This window comes from Epinephelus fuscoguttatus, linkage group LG6 (assembly GCF_011397635.1).
Source record: "Epinephelus fuscoguttatus linkage group LG6, E.fuscoguttatus.final_Chr_v1".
NCBI classification, from domain to species: domain Eukaryota; kingdom Metazoa; phylum Chordata; class Actinopteri; order Perciformes; family Serranidae; genus Epinephelus; species Epinephelus fuscoguttatus.
The window spans coordinates 28,107,430-28,128,337 of NC_064757.1; the positions used below are offsets into that span (position 1 = coordinate 28,107,430).

At 39.2% G+C, this 20,908-nt stretch overlaps 1 protein-coding gene across 1 annotated transcript; it reads right to left on the bottom strand.

Annotated features, from left to right (window-relative positions):
• Window positions 1-342: 342 nt before the first annotated feature.
• Window positions 343-20,634, bottom strand: cbwd (COBW domain containing). Its single transcript, XM_049578253.1, has 16 exons — window positions 20,522-20,634; window positions 19,179-19,333; window positions 18,906-18,992; window positions 17,313-17,409; window positions 16,939-17,030; window positions 13,347-13,406; window positions 12,601-12,638; window positions 10,276-10,322; window positions 9,265-9,351; window positions 9,017-9,061; window positions 8,372-8,428; window positions 5,041-5,092; window positions 1,936-2,004; window positions 1,784-1,849; window positions 1,518-1,644; window positions 343-1,084 (listed from the first exon to the last, which is right to left on the bottom strand). The coding sequence occupies exons 2-16, from the start codon at window positions 19,291-19,293 to the stop codon at window positions 1,011-1,013; spliced, it is 1,113 nt and encodes a 370-aa protein (XP_049434210.1). The 5' UTR covers window positions 19,294-19,333; window positions 20,522-20,634; the 3' UTR covers window positions 343-1,010.
• Window positions 20,635-20,908: the final 274 nt, after the last annotated feature.

Consider the following 20,908-nt stretch of genomic DNA (forward strand, 5'->3'; position numbering starts at 1 on the left):
TAAAAAAGTTTAACTGTGGTGGAAAGTTGAATACATTTTAGGAATCACCTAGTTTATGTGTAAATCACAATATTACAACAAAATGTTCATAAACAATCATTATAGCCATTTATAAATTTGGGGCATTTTTAAGAAATTTTGGTCATTAAACATGACTTTACCTGCAATATTTGAGTCATCTCACCTCTGAAACAAACACCATCTTTTAATATATCCTGCTGACTGGATGCATCAGTTAAAACTCTTGTATGAGTTTCATAACAATAAAAGTGAAGATGTTAATGCTCTTACAGGAGCTTTTCACACTTTGTTGAGTATCATGGTGAACTTAGCGCTTTAACACAAAGCCACTTTGTGTCTGTTGTCATGTTAATAGTCGGCTGTTGTCACCTTCAACTAGCCATTTTTAAATTCTTTTAAAAACATTGATTGTGTTTAGACATATGAGAGCAGTTTAGAAGATGTTCAGATGTTTTTTTTTTATTTTGAATAAGTTAAAAATACAGTATGTTGAAAGCCAGGAACATGAGCAAGTCTACTTGTTTATGAAATACAGTCTTGTACCACACTTGATGTGGTCTGTGCGACAATTTGCAACTTCCAACACTTTGGGGCTCCCGACTTTTAAAAACGGCAGATTTTTACAAAGCCATAATCATGAAAGCAACCAAAAAACAAATGTATTGATTAAATTTCTGGAGCTTTGTTGCATCTTATGTGCACACATTTAAGAGGTCGTTTTCAGTCTACGTTTCACAGCTTGTAGATCCGGCACTGCAGCAACATAAACACTCGTAGATATACTGTAGCTTTTAAAGCAGGTAATGGTGAATTATCACAGTTTCAGCCTATCGATCCCTACCGTAAACCATCCTCTGACTTACCCTGTCTTTCCTATAGGACAGTAGTGAACATCTGAAACACAGTCCCAGATCTGTGGATGGCCAAAGCCACGACCTTTGCTCCAGAATCATCAGTTTTCAATGCAAAGAAGAGAGAGATACTTGTAGCTATTTTTTCTCGGCTCCTTCCAACACTCTAGAGATGAACTGTTCCTGCAGGATGCTCTTGTCCAGGTTTCTACCTGCAGGTCAGAGTAGAGACAAACGTGAGGACTGATGGAGCATGGATAAACACACAGATGTAGGTATGTTAGGTGTTATGTATACAGTTATTCTCAAGGTTATGCAGAAATCCCAAGGCAGTCCGATGTAAAAGGGAAAAATGGGTAAGGCTGTATTTTACAGGTCTATAATTTAATAACATTTTCCTAAACAATTCCAAGGAAATTCCCTGGAAAAAATAACTTAATTTGGTACTTGTCATGGATGAAACTACTAAACTGTGAAAATTCTCATAAAATGTTTTTGTACTTCCTCCATTACAGGAAAATTAGCACATAAACTTAAAAACTAAGATTTTCAGGCCATTTTGATCCATTTAATGCAGTTCAATGGATCTGCTTCCTTCCCAGTGGTGTGTAAGAGTTGTGCGAAGAAGTGTGTGTGTGTCTTCACCTATAAAGACCAGTCGGTTGATCCGCGGGTTCTCCTCCCAGAGCTGTGGCGTCTCATTCAGGTCATACAGCTCGTGGACCCCCTGCAGCATCACTTGGTGATTTTTACCTGCAAATGAAACTATGCCCTGCAAAAGCACAAGTCACAAGTCACGAGTGACACATTAACTGACGCTGAATGAAGTGTTTGGAAATGATTAATACAGATAAAAAGTGGCAGTTATTGATCACCGACGCCACCGGGGTGACTATTGTGTCTCACTGTACCTTCAACCGAATGACAGTCATGGGTTGCCCTTCTTTGTTTTTGAACATCTTTTCCCAAAGGAGATCCTGAAACAGTGGAAAATGGTGTTTACTTTACAAAGGAGTGTATTGTGTTAGAGCTAATTAGTAATGGCACACGGACTGTAGAGTACCTGGATGAAGATATTCAGGGCATCCTCAGAGAGATCTCCAGCCACTTCAAACGTCACAGTTAAAATACTCTGAGGATGACATTAAATACAATATGTAAGTGTGATCAATATACACCAAAAATTAGACATTTTGTGGTTTTGAAATAAATAAAAAATAAAATCTTGAAATTGTGGTTCAGAATTTCAGTAAGATCCAACATTTTTCACTCACTAAAATAGATAGATAGATATATTAAACTTTGTGTGTGTTGCCCTCTTGACCCGCTCACTTTTGGAAAAGAGATTTTAATCAATGGGACTTTTACCTGGCTAAACTGAGGATGTATAAATAAGAAGTGATTTTATGCAGCAGTAAAAGACGTGATCTGGGGTCTCATTTAAAAAACAATGCATAGGATCCACACTAAAAATGTACGTATGGACAAAAGCCAACAATGGCCTGTGCCAAAAAATATTCAACAATTTCAACAATTAGGCTTCAACCTCAACATCTGCGTCACCAATTTCCTGTCTCGAAAATGTTCGTAAGCATGGGACAAAGTTTTTCCCATCAAGTCTGTTTTTACAGATCAAAATGTTTGCATGGGAAGTGGCGTACTCCTCTTTCAGGCCTCGTTTTGTGCGTACGCAATGTTTATAAATGAGACCCTGATCATTTACATAAAGCGACATTTCACCCTAAAAGTCACCTATAGTGCTATTTATCAGTCTCTAGATTGTTTTGGTGTGAGTTGCCGAGTGTTGGAGATATCGGCTGTAAAGATGTCTGCCTTCTCTACAGTTTAATGGAACTAGATGATTGATAGATGACGATTTTCTTTCTACCGCACTATAACCACTGACTGTATCAAGGCGCAGAAGGATGCGTACATCTACCCATGGACTAGAGACTCGTGCTCCCCCTAACAGCACAAGATGTAAACATTAATAGCGTCCTCCTCGGCTTAGCTGTAATGCATTCTTGGAACCCATTGGTTGTATTTGGCGTCTGACTTCCGGCAGATGGCGATACAGCCTCTGGAGGCAGACCCCCGATTTTATGGCATTCCAGTTTGATTTGGGCGGAGGAGGCGAATTTCCGTTTCCGACTTCTGTTTATATATAAGTAAATATGCTGAACCATCGCGATGGATTCAGAGTTTGCAGTGACGCCACTTATGTTCCGCCTTGTTAGTTCACCGCACGGACCGTTTAACCTGGCAACAACTGCAGCCAGCTCAAACGTGATTGGTCAATATCACGCGGACTACAAACAGGCTACAACCAGAAACCAGGGCTCTTCTTCCGGAGGCAAGATCTCCGGGGTTTGCCTACAGACTCTACATTCACTGAATGTAGAGTCTGTATATAGAGACTAGCTGTAATGTAAGCTAGCTCAGGGGTGCTAGGTGAGCTAGCGGTAGATCAGACCAGAGCTACACCACCTAAAACAGGTGAGAGAAAAAATATGTATTTTTGATTTTGGGGTGAACTGTCCTTTTAAGTGAAAATAGCACAAATAAAAGCACATATGCATTATCAACAAAGTGTATCATTACTTTATTATGTCATTTAACCTGCCAAGGGACTGCAGATGTGAATTAGCCTTAAGCTAAATCTGGTGTAATACATTAAATGGCAACATTTATGTTTAATATTGTACATGGTCCCTTTACAAATAAACTAAAATAAATTAATTCCAGATCAATTTATGTGTAAGCAGCATTTTAATGTTGTCAAAAGAGAGTCACTTTATATTGGGTAGTTTAACGCAATGCCTATTTAACAAACTAATCAGATGTTTTATGTAGTTCAATATTTCCCTCTGTAATGTAACAGCGTTGAAGTGTATGGTAGCATAAAATGTAAAACCCTTAAGTAAGCTACAAGTATCTCAAATTGTACTTAAACACAGCACTTAGATTAGTAAAGCTTTTATATGTTGAGACTTACATTTTCAGGCTGTTTTGAAGCCTTACAGTTCATTTATTTAAAATACATTTGAACACATCTTCTCAGTTCACTGAAACCAGCGAAGTCATTATGAACGTTAAACAAAAGAAGTGTTTTTACGCCCCGGCTGATGGCTTTGTCAATGACCGTGCCAAAAACCACAACTCCACTTGGCACCTGAAACCCCCTCTTTATCTGCCTGCGTCCCCCCCTGTTCTCACTCCTCTTCTCTCCCACTCACACACTCCCTCCTCTCCATACTTCCTTACAGCATTAAAAGAGGCACTTTGTAGATATTTGGGGGTTTTGTGTTGGAGTGTTAAGGTTACACACTTCCTTGTCATTTGGTATAACAACAGAAAAACAGCACTCATTTACATGAAAAGAGCAACACGGGGAAGAGGAGAGGAGGGGAGGGGGAGAGAGGAGGAGGGTCTGAGGGGACGGTTGAGCTTCATGCGGGAAAGGGAACTTGGAGAAAACAGACAACAATGCCGTTATTTACCCACACAAACAACCCTCATCTCTGCTCATCCTGTGATAAAAGGTCATGGGTATAAAGCACAAGATGAGGCCTAATTGCTGTGAGGAGTCATGTGGTCAAATGGTACAGAACTAAACCTGGAATAAATATTTTCATGATTACATCTTCATTAACAAGAACTTAACTGACGTTTTGATATTGAGAATACACTATGTCTTCTCTTACAAACAAAGTCCCCCTGACATATGACACATAACTGCTAATTAAACCTTGAAACTCAGTCTGTATACTACATTTTATGACATCTGGATTATGTTCTAACAACTGTTAAGCCGTAACATGAAGCCTCCAGTCTGGCCAACAGTCTACTGAATGTCTGTGCTGCTGTGTATGACCGAGAGTGGGTCTATTTGCAGCGCGACAAGAAAACATCAAAAGCCTCAAGTTGATCTCAACACAAAAACTGAGGCAGGGAGGGAGTTTTCACTACAGTGTCACAGCCTGGGGCAATGCAAGGCACAACGTTAGCCTCAGGAGAATGCATCCCCTTTATCCCCGAGGAAATGATGTGTTGAAATAAATTAGCAAACAAAACAAGGAAAACTATCAGAGATGCAAAGACAGGCGAGTATCAGCAGTTAATGGATAAAAGAATGAATCAGGCAGAGTTCAGAGCATATGAACAATACCTTGTCAAGATGAGGTCTTGTATCTTTCACGAGTTGGAGCTTCTCTGCCAACCTGTCAGAGGAGAGAAATGATTTAATACCATAATATTTTTTTCCCAGTTTCATCCAACATTAAGTCACTAATTTCCACTTTAAAAGACTCAAAAGATAACTTTGCTGCGTTTACTACCTTGACTAAAGTCAGTCATGTCATATATTTAAAATGATTCCACAGACGTATTTGTCAGCTGCACTAGAATCAGAGTAAGATTTATCACCAAGCATGGAATTTGCCTTGTGTTTGGTGCGTACGATATGCAATTAAGAGGAAATAAAATAAAGGCAAAGTACTGCAACTGTCGAGAACATTAATATAGAATAGAAATGAAAAAATAAAATAAAAATGTGGAACAAAGCTGTTTTAGGATGACAGAGGCATGGCTACCTTTGCACATTATGTCATGGTTGACCATTTCTACTCCATAACTAAGGACTCTTAAGTCATGACACAATGTGAGGACATAAATAAATAAATACATAGAAATTAAAAAATAGAAAAAAAAAAGAAATATGTTATTAGCTTGCCATCACTTTTATGTTGCCTTGTTATTTTCTGTTTGTTACAATCGTGACATTTTTTAGGTGGAGGCTTCAAATAAGCCCACTGGGATTTTTGCTTCTTTCTGCATTGTATAGTATTTGTTGTCTTTGTCATGTTGTATATTTTATATTGTTCAAAAACACAGAACAGGCAGGATGTATGCAACCAGTGATGAGAATTCATAGGTAGATATTGTTTTATTTTTAGGGCAAACAAGCCAAAAAAGTAGGGAATTACTGTTTTAAGCTGCTGTTAAAGTTGTTTCTAGGATAAAGTATTTTACAAAACTGTACTGAATTAAGTCTTAATCATGATTTCATGACTGTATTTCTGTTTAATTCTGATTTTGTGACATATTGGGATTTTATTTTGCCTGAAACTAATTTTTTATTGCTGTCTATTGTGAAAAACTGACTTTTAATGTAATTTAATTTAATGTCATGTCCTTGTTAAATACAGATTATATAAAATAACAATCTGAAGCAACACATGTACTGTGTCTTTACTTCTTCTCCACGTTCTTTCTCTGTTCTGCTGGTCTACACAGTTTTTGTCTTTGTGGTCTTCTAATACCCTTCATGCTGTATCAGTGCTTAATGACACAACTCTGAATGGACTTGTGAAAACTTTAGAAATGGCAATTAAACCCTACAAAACACCGACCACCACCCCCAAACAAACTACAGCCCTTGTTCTCCCCATCAGACCTCCTCATCCTCCCCCCTCCTCCCCTGACCTCACAAGGAGGCTAAATGTTGTGTCCAGCAGCTTGAGCTCTGCGTGCTGTTAGTACCACACAGGCGGAGCGGCGGGGGGCCGCTTCAAACAGCCAGCGTGGGATGGAGGGGAGGAGGGGCCTGGACTCTCAAAGGCAGGGGGAAAGGAGCTATCTGTTGGGACAAGGGGGACTCCTCGGGAGCCGGTGGACACACACAGCTCTAATCCTCTGCAGCTGGTCTCAGAGACACTGACCGAGGGCATGTAAGAGAGCTTTAACACCGCGGCCCGGTTCATTCACATGAAAGGATGAACACTGACTCTATTCATGAGAATGACATTCTGCAGGGGATACAATATGATGACCACCCTGTGGTGTAACAGGGGCACCCTCAAAAAAAGAGTGTGTTAATTAGAGAGGAACATGATGAGCAATACTATCAAAGACTGTTGGGTACGCAGTTCAGACTGATAACAAAGGCCACTGACGCAGTCAAAATAAGTTCTTGATCTTTCACTGCAAGTTCTGAAATAAAACATGACGGGTACTACACGTTATCAGAGTACACACTGGTATTAGAGCTGAAAATTCTCTGATTCCAGCTTCTTCAATGTGAATAGTTTTTGTTTCTTTACTCCGCTGTGACAGTAAACTGAGTATTCTTTGGGTTGTGGACAAAACAAGACATTTGAAGATGTCATTTTGGGTTTCGGGCAACATTTTAGTCATTTTCTGACATTTTACAGACCAAACAACCACTCATAAATCCAGAAAATTAAGAAGATCCAGAAGATTAATTAACCATGAAAATAATCATTAGTTGCAGCCCTAATTGGTATCAGCATACACAGAATATTAGCCTAGAAGTAACAAGACACTGTAGTGATAAAATGCCAACAATACTGAAAGTTCAAGGGAATTTAAGAAGTGTTTCCATTTAATATTTTGCCCACTAGAGATCACTGACAAGTTCATTTTTCAGCTGTGAAATGTCTTGCTTAGTTAATTTGTTCTCACATTTCTTCTTGTCAAACATTTATGTCATATATATCAGGAAATATTGTTTATCACTGTATATTTAAAAAAAATACATTAAAAAAAGAATACCAGGTGCTACACACGTGTAGAGCGTTTGAAACTCTAGAATATTGATACTGGTCTCCGCCTCAAACATATCATGATAAATAGGGCTGCATCTAACAATTAATTTCAATATTGATTAATCTGCCAATTGTTTTCTGGATGAATCCTTTTGTAGCTTTCAGAAAATAGTGAAACATACCGTATGTAACTATGTAATAGCTCCCGTTAGAAGAAGCCAGCAACTCCAAACATACATATTCAAATCCTTGGTGTGTGAATCTATTTGTTTCTACGTGACCAGATACTTCTTTGATTAAGCACCCACTCCCTTGGACACAGGGTCTTTTTTTTTTTTTCTCAGACTGTTCTTTATGCTTTATCCAACATCAGACCGATAGTCCAAAAATCCAAAGCGTTTCAGTTTCTTTTCATGTATGACAAAGAAAAGTATCAAATTCTTACATTTAAGAAACATGAAAACAGCAAATATTTGACTTTAGTTCCTAACAAATTACTAAAACACTCATTCAATAATCAAAATAGTTGCCAATTAATTTTCTGTCGATCGACTAATCCATTATAGGGACTAATTGTGGTGGCTCTAGTTGCAAACATCTGAGGTGACAACTACTTGAGTTGTTCTTTTTTGACCATTTCCTTCCTCTTTCCAGAGAGGAGGGTGGACTTTACAGTTGTAAATGTTGTAATTTGTAATATTTCATTAACAAACAGTGTCACCATTTCATCATCTGTCTTCAAAATGTCGCACTCAGTACTTATCTTTGTCACAACCAAATTTCAGGGATCCTCAAAAAATTTATATGTTTAAAAATACCGTATTTTTTGTTGTCAGTATTTTTGTTTTCTTAAAAGTAAGTTTCTTGTCTGTCACATACATTTTTTTTTAATAAACATATTTTGTGTACATGAAAGGGACAAAACCAACTCACTTTGCTCCATCCTTGATATCAAAGGAATGCAGATCCAGCACTTCAGAGAGATCCACCCTGTGGAAGAAGGTCACTGATTATTAGTTGGCTAAAACTAACATTAGGGGCAACTGAGTGAACTAGCTCAAGCTAAAAAGTTGTGGGAATGTTTTTCCGATTAACCCCTCACTGCACGCTGTCTTTCATCTGTTCACCTCGCTCTGAACTCTGCGGGGGGGGCAAGCCGGTCTGAAACACACCCAAACCTTTGATACACACTGCTTGCTTTAGCCAGATGCTACCTGGGTCCAATAACACCCAACATGCTAAGACAGAGGGCACATATACACACATTTTTGCACGCTCGCACATTTACACATATGTGACCATGTCGGCCTGAAGACCTGGGGTCAGAGAGCAAAGACTTGTGGGTAACTGGACACCATTGAAGGTTTGGTGTTTATTCAGGGTGCAGCAGTTTGTGTAGGTATACGTGTGTGTGTTGGGGGTTTCTCCTGAGCAATGTCACGCCTGGACTGCTCCATCTTTGATATAAAGATCTGAGCAGGTCAGGAGCAGCACGTGGAGTTCATCTGTTACACTAAACAAAGCCAGGAAGCCAGTGTAAGGCTGGAAAAAGTTCATTTTTTATTCTGAAGAACTCACCTTGACCTCTGACATTCCAGAATCTTGACAAGCCCATTTATGGACCTGAAGTGACAGGGGAAAAAAGTTAATACTTAGATAATGGACAAATTAGACCTTGTTCCTTCTAAGCTATCCCCCTACAACTTTGGTCTTTCTGCCCTAACAAGGGAAGCAAAATGTACTGTTGTCCCAAAGTTACATAAGGAGCTCAAAAATAAGATAACATAGATAAAAAAGCAGAACAGGTAAAAGTATATGAAGCTGACCTGACAGCATCTCGAGTCTGAGCGAGCTCCTCCTCATTCACCAGGTCCGTTTTGTTGATTATAGTCAGGTCAGCGAGGGCAATCTGCCTGAAAAGACATAAAATACAATGTGTTCATACGGCAAGTGACACAGTTTGCACAAAATAAATAACAGAGACAGAAATCCCACAAATTTACGAGTGTACGAGTTAAGTTTGAAATGTACGAGTTTTCGTGGGTGGCAGCGGGCAGTGCATGCCAAACTCAAATGGGAGCTGAACACTGTTTAGTTTAGAGGTGAAAACACAAACAAAGCCCAAGAATGCAAAGGGTCATGCAACTGGTCTTTCTTCATCAGTGTATTTGTTCAACAACAACACCACACAGCTGCTGGAAGAGACAAACAGAGAGACGCCCGGGGAGACAGACAGGCGGGTGGCAAGAGTGCGCTCAACGGCATGTTATGAGCCTTTATGTGGTGAGCAGTTGGTTCAGTCTTAAAGGAATAGTAAATTTTTGCTCTCTTGCCAATGAAACACCACCTCATCTTGTGCTGCTGCCTATCTTGGCCAGGACTCCCTTGAAACTGAGATTTGTTATCTTAATGGAATCTATGCTTGCTTAATACAGGTTAAATAAAATGAAATCTCTGTACACTACATATAAAGGTACCACCACCAGCTGGTTACCTTAGCTTAGCATAAAAACCGTAAAAAGGGGGAAACCGCTAACCTGGCTCTGTCCAAAACAAACCTACTACCATTTTGGAAGCATGTCATATCATGTTCGAGATTCTAAGTCATCCGCTTCATGGTAATCTTAAGTGCTATATCTTAGGCAACTGGACTTGCTTGGGTTTCTTGAAGATGTTTCTCTTTACATCATAACTTAACATGTCATATCATGTTTGTGTAATCCATAATAATAGCAGTGTGGTTTCGCTCTGTAAGAAAGGAAATAGGTGTATTTCCCAAACTGTCAAACTATTTATCAAAAAATAAGAAAAGAAAAAGAAAAAATCTGCAAACATACCTGGCTGCTTCATTGACGAGTCCCTCTGCTTTTTCCTCTGTTAGTTGCTACAGAAAGCAGAAATGGTGGACATAAGTTACACATGCAACCAGAAAATGAAAGAAAATCAAGTGCTTAAAGGAGCAGTGTGTAGGATTTAGTGCCATCTAGCAGCAAGGATTGCAGATTGCAACCAGCTGAAGCTTCTCCCATGTACAAAGCGGGAACTCCTGGTTTGGATTCCTTCAGAGTTTATTGTTCCGGAGGTTTTGACCAGGAGCTGAATTATCCACAGAGGTCTCTTGCTCTCCAAAACAAATGGACCCGGTGATTCAAACCAGTAAAAACACTGAATAAAGCAATTTCACGCTACAAATCAGTGTTTTAATGAGGCCACTGAACTCGTCACAGAGGGGCTGCTAACTGTGTTAGCCACTGCAAAAAGGCCCTGTCTAGAGCCAGCGTTTGGTTTGTCTGTTCTGGGCTACTTTAAGAGAGTCATAGTTACTCATGGCTTCCCATCTCATGCTTACCCACACACACTATGAGGCGGCTTCACACATGACTCCGTTAGTGCCCTTTACTCCATCTCTGGAGTTTCTCACATGCGGCCCGCCTCTCAGGTGAATACCCTTGGCACTGAGGGGTTACCACCCTGTCACAGGTTGCAGGTCTTGCCTAACCAACCTTTATTGGGAAGAACAGAGTAATGGGTATGAGTACCCTACTCAGTATGTTTCCCTTCTAGACCCAAGGACCGTCAAGACCATTATCACATGCTTGACACACCCTAATGCATGCCAGTGCCCTTGGCTCCCACTTAACTAAGACATCAGGTCCGTTGTATGTCCCCCAAACGCAGGGTCTGGAGATCAGGCAGATCGCCGTACCCTCCAGGTTGAATCTAGATCCAGAGTCAGGGAACCACAGTTAATTACGCCGTGGGCTGGTGCTAACAGACAGGTAGCCCCCTGTCTAGAGTCAGTGTTTGTTTTGTCCGTTCTGGGCTACTTTAGAAACACTGCATCCATGGACGAGGACCCACTCCGTGTATGTAGATATACCTCATTCTAAGGTAACGAAAACATGACGGTTCTTATTTTTTAGGTGATTATAAATGAAAGAAAAAATATACTTTTTATATTAGATTCCATTTCTGCCAATATACCCCCCTAATTCCTACACACTGGACCTTTAAAATAGATAAAACTGCTCAGTCTGACTACCATAGATTTCCAACTTTAAGCACATTCTTGAAAAACCAAAAGTATGAGTGCATGTTTGCGACAGCCACAACAACATGTGACAGATAAATTGGTAAAAGAAAGGCCTGTCTTTCATCTTTGGGAACTAAGTGACTTTCTCAACACGTGAATCCACAGGAGATCGCTTTTCATTTTCTGCGTGCATCTTGTGCTTACACTGGGGATGCAGGCAGCTTTTTCCAAAACAGTTTAATATGTAACAACAGACAGAGCAGGAGGTGTTAATCTGGATCATGACCCCTGAGTGTCAAACTGATCTGTCACTGTGTGCATCACCACTACAGCTTCATTTCTGAGGGAATGAATGATAAAAAATGTGATTAAAAAACCCAAGAGAAGAGCCAACTGCTTCTTTTCATTCAACGACCTCTGCACCAGGAGACAAAGGCCCTTCAGAGGGTGTGAGTCCGAGGGCCCGAGTTAACTTGCAATACCTCAGACAGATGGATATTTTATGGGACAGATGAAGAGAGAGGCAGGTGAGTGGATGTGACAGTCCTATTACAATGGTCACATCTCTGATATCAATTACTCCGTCACTATCAGTTATCCTCTCCTTCCTTCTGTCATTATTCCCTTCATCTTGCCTCTCTTCAGTGAGAAGACAGAGCAGCACCTATAGGCCATGAAATGTGTCACCTCACTGAGTATGACACCTTCAAATTAGAGGCCATTATCTAGGTGTCACTTGTCCTGTTCCTTTTATATACCACAGGGAGGGCAGGATGTGTGTGTGCTGCTCTGCGCTGGGAGTTTACGAACAGTTCACAAGTTTAGCAGCTTATTCTGGATTCAAAGAGTAGTTTGGGTATTTTTTTCAATCTGGACCACATTTTTGCATGTTTTTGTGTCTAAATGGGAAACAACCGTTTCTGAAATCAGTCTAGTATTGAGTGAGAGGGCTGCAGCCAGCAGCTGCGAAACACACTGCAATATAACTACTAGAGACATGTTCACGCTTTCAATTTACGCCCACCTAAAATGTTTATTTTTGCCACTGACAGACTCAAATTTTTATTCATCTCAGCATTTAACATAACATTTTCTAAAAAAAACAAAACAGTATCTTCTTAGCACATACCTGCAGTCCATACTTGGCGTCGATGACTGTGACGATGCCTACAATGAACAAAGTATAAAATTAATTTAAAAAATGAAGTGTTCAGTGACTCAAATGTAGTTCCACAACCTGTGGGCATGTTTTCCTAAGCTGCCTTTTGGATTATGTCCATTTGTCTGAACCACTTTCTCCAAATTACTTGAAGTACACTTTTGGTCTGCTAGCCTGTCACAACAGAGTGGACAGCTGAGTATTTAGTGTGAGGAGCGAGACACCATTCATGCAAACACACACACACACACACACACACACACACACACACACACACAAACCAGTAAAACAGATAAACAAACAAGAAAATATATCTTAGCCTGTAAACAAAGCAGAGAAAATGTCTCTCTAAAATTGGACAATAGTCGGAGCTGTCACAGCTTCAAAATTATGACTCTTTAATTATAGCACAAATAAAAAGCACCATCCCTGCTGGCTTAGTAAAAACTATTTGGGCCAATTGTGTCTGACTAATAACATTTATTAGACCGAGTGTTAAAATAAAGCATTACAAGTCTTTCAAAATTTAAAAATATAATACTTCCATTTATCAGTTTAGTGTTTTCAAATGGCAGCACCAAAATGAAGTTAAACCAGTGAGAGCAGCGATGTCTGAGGAGTTATATCTAACACAACTGCACTAACTAAGAGTATTACCACCACCAGTGTCATTTCATAATAGACAAAGACACACTGTGTCATTACGAATATCTTACCATCCAAATAGATGTCACTGCCGAGCTCTGCATCGACCCAGAACATGGACGCCACCGCTCCTGCCAGAGGATATGAACTAGTATGTTAGATTTTACATACATAAATACAAATCCAAAGTTTCAAAATGTCAGGCAGGAAATGTTCTTCACACGTAAATAGAGGCCATTTTCTTCATTTCCCCCAGTAATTCACTCATTTAACTATATTTTCCATACTGCCTTCAAAAATATAAAGAAAGCCAAGCATAAAAATGCAGTCCCCTGGCATGTTACATAGAAACTACACTGTCAGACATCAGAGACAATTGATTTAATTCACAAGACTGATGATGATCTGCTTAAAGAGCCAACTTACCCATTGTTTTTTTGCGTTTCAAGTGCAGTACCTAACCATGTCATACTGCTAATATGTTTAAAACAGCATTTAAATTCACTTAAGGATGCAAGCAATTATTATTATCACTATTTATTAATTTGCAGAGATGTGTTTAGTTTCAGAAAATACAGAAACTTGCCTATCACAATTTTCCAAGTGCAAGGTAACATCTTCAAATCACTTAAAACGTATGAATATTCATTGTAGAATAATATTAAGCAGAGAAAAGCAGCATATAATCACATTTGAGCATCAGCATATTTTCTGCATTTTCACTTGATATGTGACACAGGATTAATGTCCATAATTCAATCATTTCAATATGAAATGAACTGACTTAATTCAACGACAGCCACATCTTAAGTTTTTTGTGGTTAAAGTCATTATTGTTATATTTTCAGAAACCCTGTGTGCAGTCTTTCCTGTCCGAGCTCTGTGGAGCAGATAAAACCAATATCAGAAGCTTTCAATTGTTTATCTCCTGCTGGTACATTTGGTTTGTTTCTATTTTCCTTCGGACGCGGTTATTACAAGACCCTATGTTACCATGCCAGCCACAGCTTGTTCACATAATGCACTTTTGTCAAACTGCCAAGCGAGAATAAGAAAGCATTGTAAATATTTGATGGCTGCGTAATGAAAACACTGTTTTTGAGTGGCATGTTTCACATAACTCATCCAACCTCTTCCTGAATGGAAGAGGAGAATCCCCCCGGGAGCCTTTATGATTGACAGCAGTGCCGGGGCCAATGACAGACCTGTCCGAGTCGATAACGAGCCTGTCTCAACCAATGACATGGCAGAGGAGTGAGGACAGCCCCGGTCTGAGCGTGCTCTGTTGGTTCTGTCTGTGAGGCCAAGTGGTGTGTGTCTGCACACGCCGCTACCTCCTGACACCTGTCACTTAGCGACACACCCCAATTGTCACAGCGCTTGCCCTGTAATGGCCTAATATTGATTTCCTGATTCAAAGCTGAGAGCTGAACGGACAGCTAGGTTGTGTTTTTTTTTTTTTTTTTTTTTGCTGCCCTGATGGAAATAGGCTTGTTGGATGCTTCTGTCACAGCAACACAAGTCTGGTCCTCAGAGTTACAAAATGTTTCCCCTCTGATGTGAGTTTTAGAAGGAAATTCGCTGGCGGACTATATTTAGACTCAGACAGAGGATGAGGCATTGCTTGATTCATAAGTCATCCCTAAATATTGTGCCAGGAAGCTGTTTTGTTCTGAGCAACATAAAAAAGACACAACAAACTATAGGCAGAGGCAGTCTTAAGTCAAAATGAATGTACGTATATACAATAAAGTGCAAAATGGTAATATCATAGTGGACATTCAACAAGTTAACTCAAACATGGCTTATAGCTGCTGGTTGCTCATAGATAATATGTCCATATTGTGCCGACTAATTCAATTCAGTCTGATTTATCATCGTTTAGTATCAACACTACTATCTAGTGAGTCCTGGGAACATTTATTAAAAGATAACCTACGTATTTTGCAACCTGGAACCTATTTTCCCAGGCTTTTGTCTCTAAGTGACTAATAGGAACAACAATTTTTGTAGCTGGCCCACTATTAAGCAAGATCTCTGCAGCCAGTGGCAGCAAAACAAGCTGCCATGTGATCCCTATGGACATTTAAGCACTATCATTTCCCATCCAATAAAAGAGCTTGTTTTTTGCCGCTGAGAGGCCCAGATCAAATGTGTCTGTCATCATTATGAAAATGATCCCTACAGAGATAGACTTTTTTGATAAAGAGTAAGAGCATTTTTGTTGAACCACAAACAGCCCCAAGATTTCTACTGCAAAAACCCACCAGACTCCATTTAAATGAACAGCGATTTTATCAGTAAAGGTTAATTTTTGTAAGATTTAGGGTGATTTAGTGGCGTCACGTGGTGGGGAATGCAGATTGCAACCAGCTGACACTTCTCCTGGTTAGAGGTCTTTCAGTGTTCTTTGTTCAAGAGGTTTTTACCGGGAGCTGAATAAACCACAGAGTTCTAGGCTACTGTAGAAACATGGAGGTGAATGTGGTGATCTCCATACATGAGGAACTGCTACCTATTCAGACATAAACGGCTTACTTTAAGGTAACAAATACACAATAAGTCTTATTTTAAGATAATTTTACACTAAGAAAATATACTTAGGTGACTCTAAATTGCCTGTAGGTGTTAATGTGAGCAGGAATTGAACACTTGTCTGTTTCTATGTGTCAGCCCTGTGATAATCTAGCGACCTGTCTAGAGTGTACCCCGCCTCTCGTCCAATGACAGCTGGGGTAGGCTCCAGCCCCCCCACGGCCCCTAACAGGATAAGCCGTTACGGATGATGAATGAATGAATGAATCAATGTATTATATTCCATTTTGGTCAACATATCCCCCTAAATCCTTCACACCTGGCCTTTAAAACACACTTAATTTAAGGTCAACAGAAACAAGACAAAACTCAAAAAAATCATCTTGGTTTGCTTCCCACTGTTCAAACAATCACCAGTTCTGGATTGGTTTCAATAAGCCCTTCAATCAACCCAGTTAGGTGTGGAAATATGCTGGCTTTACACATGCTAAAATGACTGTTTATTTAAAAGGAGTCTGGTGGGTTTTGTGCTGGTGATTCCAGGTCTGATTCTGGTTTAGCAAAACAAGGGTTTTACTCTTAAACAAAGAAGTCTGTAGGGATTCTGTCCATAATGTTGTCAGAAATTTCTGATAACAATTTGAGCCTGTCAGTGGCAAAAACACACATTTAATGGACATAGGAGGGTGCATTTGCCCTGAGGGGTTACATTGCAGCCTATTATGTGGAATCCAGCCTGCCATGAGAAGTTTAGCTCTCTTTATCACATGTTCAATCTGGTCTGCCCTGTTTTATTACTCTGCAGTGGTGCTGGTATCTTATAGAAGTTACACAATCATCACATTTCTTGCATAAAATAGATGTTGTTGTTTGCCAGCTGACTCTCAAATGTCTGTGCTGTGTGTGTGTGTGTGTGTGTATGTGTGTGGGCTCGAAGAACCAGGTCCTCTCTCTGTCTCCAGCCCACACACAACACCCCTCCTAGTGTAACAGCTGGTGACTCCATGAGGTTTCAACAGGATACATATCACTGTCTACATGCTCCCTGGGCCAGAACTTGAAAAAACAACAGTCTACTTAACAATCAAATACAGATTTATATGACAACTTTGCAAATGTGTGATATACCTGGATCAGCGAGTCCTGTGGTTTCTAACAGGATGTAGTCAAACTTTCCTTTCTTCTCCATCAGGTTCTCGATGGCTTTAAGACCGTTGTCCCTGAAAAATTACAGCCGACGATTGAGTTAAAATGGCAGTTATGAAGTATGAATGTATTGACATACATTATATCTCAGAGAGAATGACCATAAAACAGTTTTACTGTGTGCTTATACCCTCATTAGCACAGCAGTTTACACGTATGTAAAAAGGTGAGGCATTGGCACAACAATTTAAACTGAGGGGACGTATTTGAAAGAAAGGCAAAGCAACAAGTTTGACCTTTAAATTTTGTTTTAATTAACATTCCGACACCTAATGGAGTACAGGTACTCTACATACTTGACGGAGCAGCAGAGGCAGCCATTTCTCAGCTCCAGCCACTCTTCATAGAGCTCTCCTGCCTGGCTCACCGCAAGGGACTTCTCAAGGGCGCTGCCTGCAGGCGGAGGATGAGGATGGAAGAGAAATCAGGATAAGATCAGCCGATAAAGACTAAACACTCAACCAGAGATGCTGTATATCTATATTCTGAAAGGACCACTTAAACAAGTTAAAAAACAAAACAAACAAACAAAAAATATGGCCAAACCAGCTAAATTCAACATAAATCCAAAGTAATAAGTACTGTGGAAAGGATCACGATGTATCACTAATGTGAATCTACTGATCAACTCTTGATAGCATCCTATACCTTAAAATTTCTAGACATTGTGTTTTTAAAACATGGAAATATTTTTTTGTGTTGAGAACATAAGCCTTCCTGTCTGTGTTCAATTTTTTTTTTTAAATTAAAGGAAGGAAATTATACCATAAAACTCGAAATGTAAGTCGCACTGGCATATAAGTCACAGTCTGTTTTTTAAGGTCTCAAACAGGGAAAACAAGGTTTTATATTACTATCTGTTAATAAAAACGTTATACAAGTTATTCCTACACTGCTTCCCTTTATTTTTAATTTGAAACACATTCAAAACACAATAACCTCTTAAGCAGCTTTGGTTACTTTTCAGATTGCAATTTTCCAAATAACCCCTTCAGGAAATAAAAATACGGTATAACAACATCTGAGCCATAAAAATGAGTTTAAATTAACATTAAACTTCTTTTGTGTGGGTCAAATTATCTATGTCAGCATTTACCTTGGTCTATAGGTCGCACCGGTCTATAACCCGCACCCAACTTTTTCGATGAAAAAAAGGGAAAAAAAGTTCAACTTATACACCAAGTTTTACGGTAATTTAAGAGAGCTGTTTATTTATTAAACATGTAAAGTGAGAACCAATGTGCGATACAGATGTGTCTCAGTTTCGGAAGTGAAACTATTGAATGGACTCAGTGCTGAGCTGAAACTGTTTTGCTCTTTCTTGACTTTTAAAAAGGCCTTAAAATGTAAAATGATTATGGATTATAATGTAAAATGATTAAAATGTAAAAGAAATGAGGATTACAATTTAGAGTAAAATGTATTTCATTATTAATTTATTTATTTACTTCCTCTGGAATTGTTAATATTCTGGGTTATCCTTTGGTTGATGTAGAATGGCAAAAATAAGCCTGGAGCTTCAGCCTATTCCTTTTTCGGTTCCTGACTGAAAATTTGTGTGCAATAATCTTTGTTTCTCAACATGTATGTAACTGAAATAAAAAAAATATTCATTCATTCGAATCAATGCAAATATGGCACTTGTTGCTGTAACAGAGTTTCTCTAACTCTAAGAATACACATTAAAAAACACATTCATGAGCCTCTTTCAGTTCTGGGTAAAGTTTTTGCTCTGCTGCCCTCTTCTGGATAATTGAGGGAACAACACATAATCATAAGACTGGCATCAGGTTTGTGATACGCACAGTTTAGAACAACTCTGTTTGGTGCAAAAACAGTTAAAACTACTACTCATAGTGATTTCTCTCTGAAGGTTATTATTAGTTTACCTTCTCCAAATTCATTGAGTATGACAGCAATCCGTTTGTTGTGTTGTTCTGTTAAGATGTAGTTCAGGAGTGTTGTCTTTCCAGCACCTATAAAGAAACCAATACAGAGAAATTATGAGGAAATATGACCCAAACTGATTACTAGGTGAACAATACCCTGGTCCAGCACCAGAGCAGCTTTTGGTTGTGATGAGTATGGACTGACAAATGTCTGAGACTATAATCTGCTTTATAAGCTCATTAAAGCTTTGAGTAATGCAGACAGTCTCTCACCGAGGTAGCCTGTGATGATGGTGACAGGTATCTGCTCTGTAAGAGGACCAGGCGGGGTGACGATGGGCACCAGCTCTGGGCAGTCGTCATCGTCCTCCATCACCATGCCATCCATACCAGGGATAATGTCAGTCAAACAGGGACACAAGCTGGATCTGATGAATCAGACAGAAACAGGTTTAATGCTCCACTGCAATACTGCCAACCTCCTGACTCTGAGCTTTCTCCATAGCTGTCCTCTCCCTTTGTAACTCTCTCCCCGAACACATTCAAGACTGCATCGATCTCTCCTAGTTCAAAGCACACATCAAAACTAACTAATGTAACATGTCTTTGAGTACTATGAAAAGTGCTCTATTATTAATTTATGAGTAGGATTAACACAAAAACTGTGGAATGTAACAAAGTAAATTCACTAAAGTACTGCACTTAAGCACCATTTTGGGGTGCTTTACTTGGGTATTTTCATTTTATGCTACTTTATACCTCTATTTCTCTACATTTCAGAGGCAAATATTGTACTTTTAACCCCACTACATTTATTTTAAAGCTTTTTGTACTTTGCAGATTCAGATTACCAACACAAAATAGAATCAACTAATACATTTTGATATATTATTACAGACTAAACTTCCCAGCATTATGTAAAGTAATTAAAATTAGCATCACCTTTACTACTTACAGCAACAATACAGTGATTTACACATAAAACCATCAATTATTGTAGTCCAATTATATAACATGCATTATTCTGAAATGGGCCATTCTACATAATGAGTAGCCTACTTTTGCATTTGGTGCTTCAAGTACATTTCGATGCTAACGCTTTTGTGCTTTCATTTAAATAATATTTTGAATGCAGGATTTCTACTTTAACACAGTATTTTAACACTGTAGTATTGCTACTTTTACTTCAATAAAAGATTTGAGTACTTCTTCCATCACTGCACACAAAGCACAGGAAAATAATCATGAACAAATACATCAAATTTGTTTTAAAAGCATCTTCACATCTATCACATAGCTGACTGTGATATTTAACTACATTTAGGAATAATGTGTAAGTCATTTACATGCTCGTAAATATTAAGCAAATAAAAAGACCAGTCAGCTCAGTAAGTGGTGGCTTTACCCTAATTAAAAATCCTTAAACGTCTAAACAACACTCAATAAGTTAAGAAGCATCAACTGTGTCTCCTCAGCATTAGCAGTTAGTTAAAGTGTGTATCCACTGAATGAGCTGAGCCAGCATGGACTTTATCCCCTCCTAATACCTGCTCAGTGCACCACGACAGCAAAACACAGCGACTATCCTCCGTTTACGAAGACTGTAAACAAATTACCTGACTGTTCCTCTCTTAAATGCAGATATTCAAAGTTTTCAGCAAAAATATTCTCCTCTTCACTGCTGCTGCTAAGCGTTTTGACAGCGTGCGACACTGAAGAGGCTCCGTTCAGATCCTGACGCCGCGGCAATGGTTCCGCTTCCGTTCACAGTAGTCGGAACACAAAGTCTGCCGGACCGGAAGAGCATTATGAATAATATTAGAGTTAAACGGCGAATAAACTATAAATAATTACAACTTTGGCTCGAAAATAAATTCACAAACATTTAGTTTCTCTCCGCCCCAGCTACAGTTTCTAAGAGCAGATACATTTTGGTGTCATGACATGTATTGACCACTAGATGGCAACAGAAACCAGATTATGGCAGAGATGTCTCATTTTGT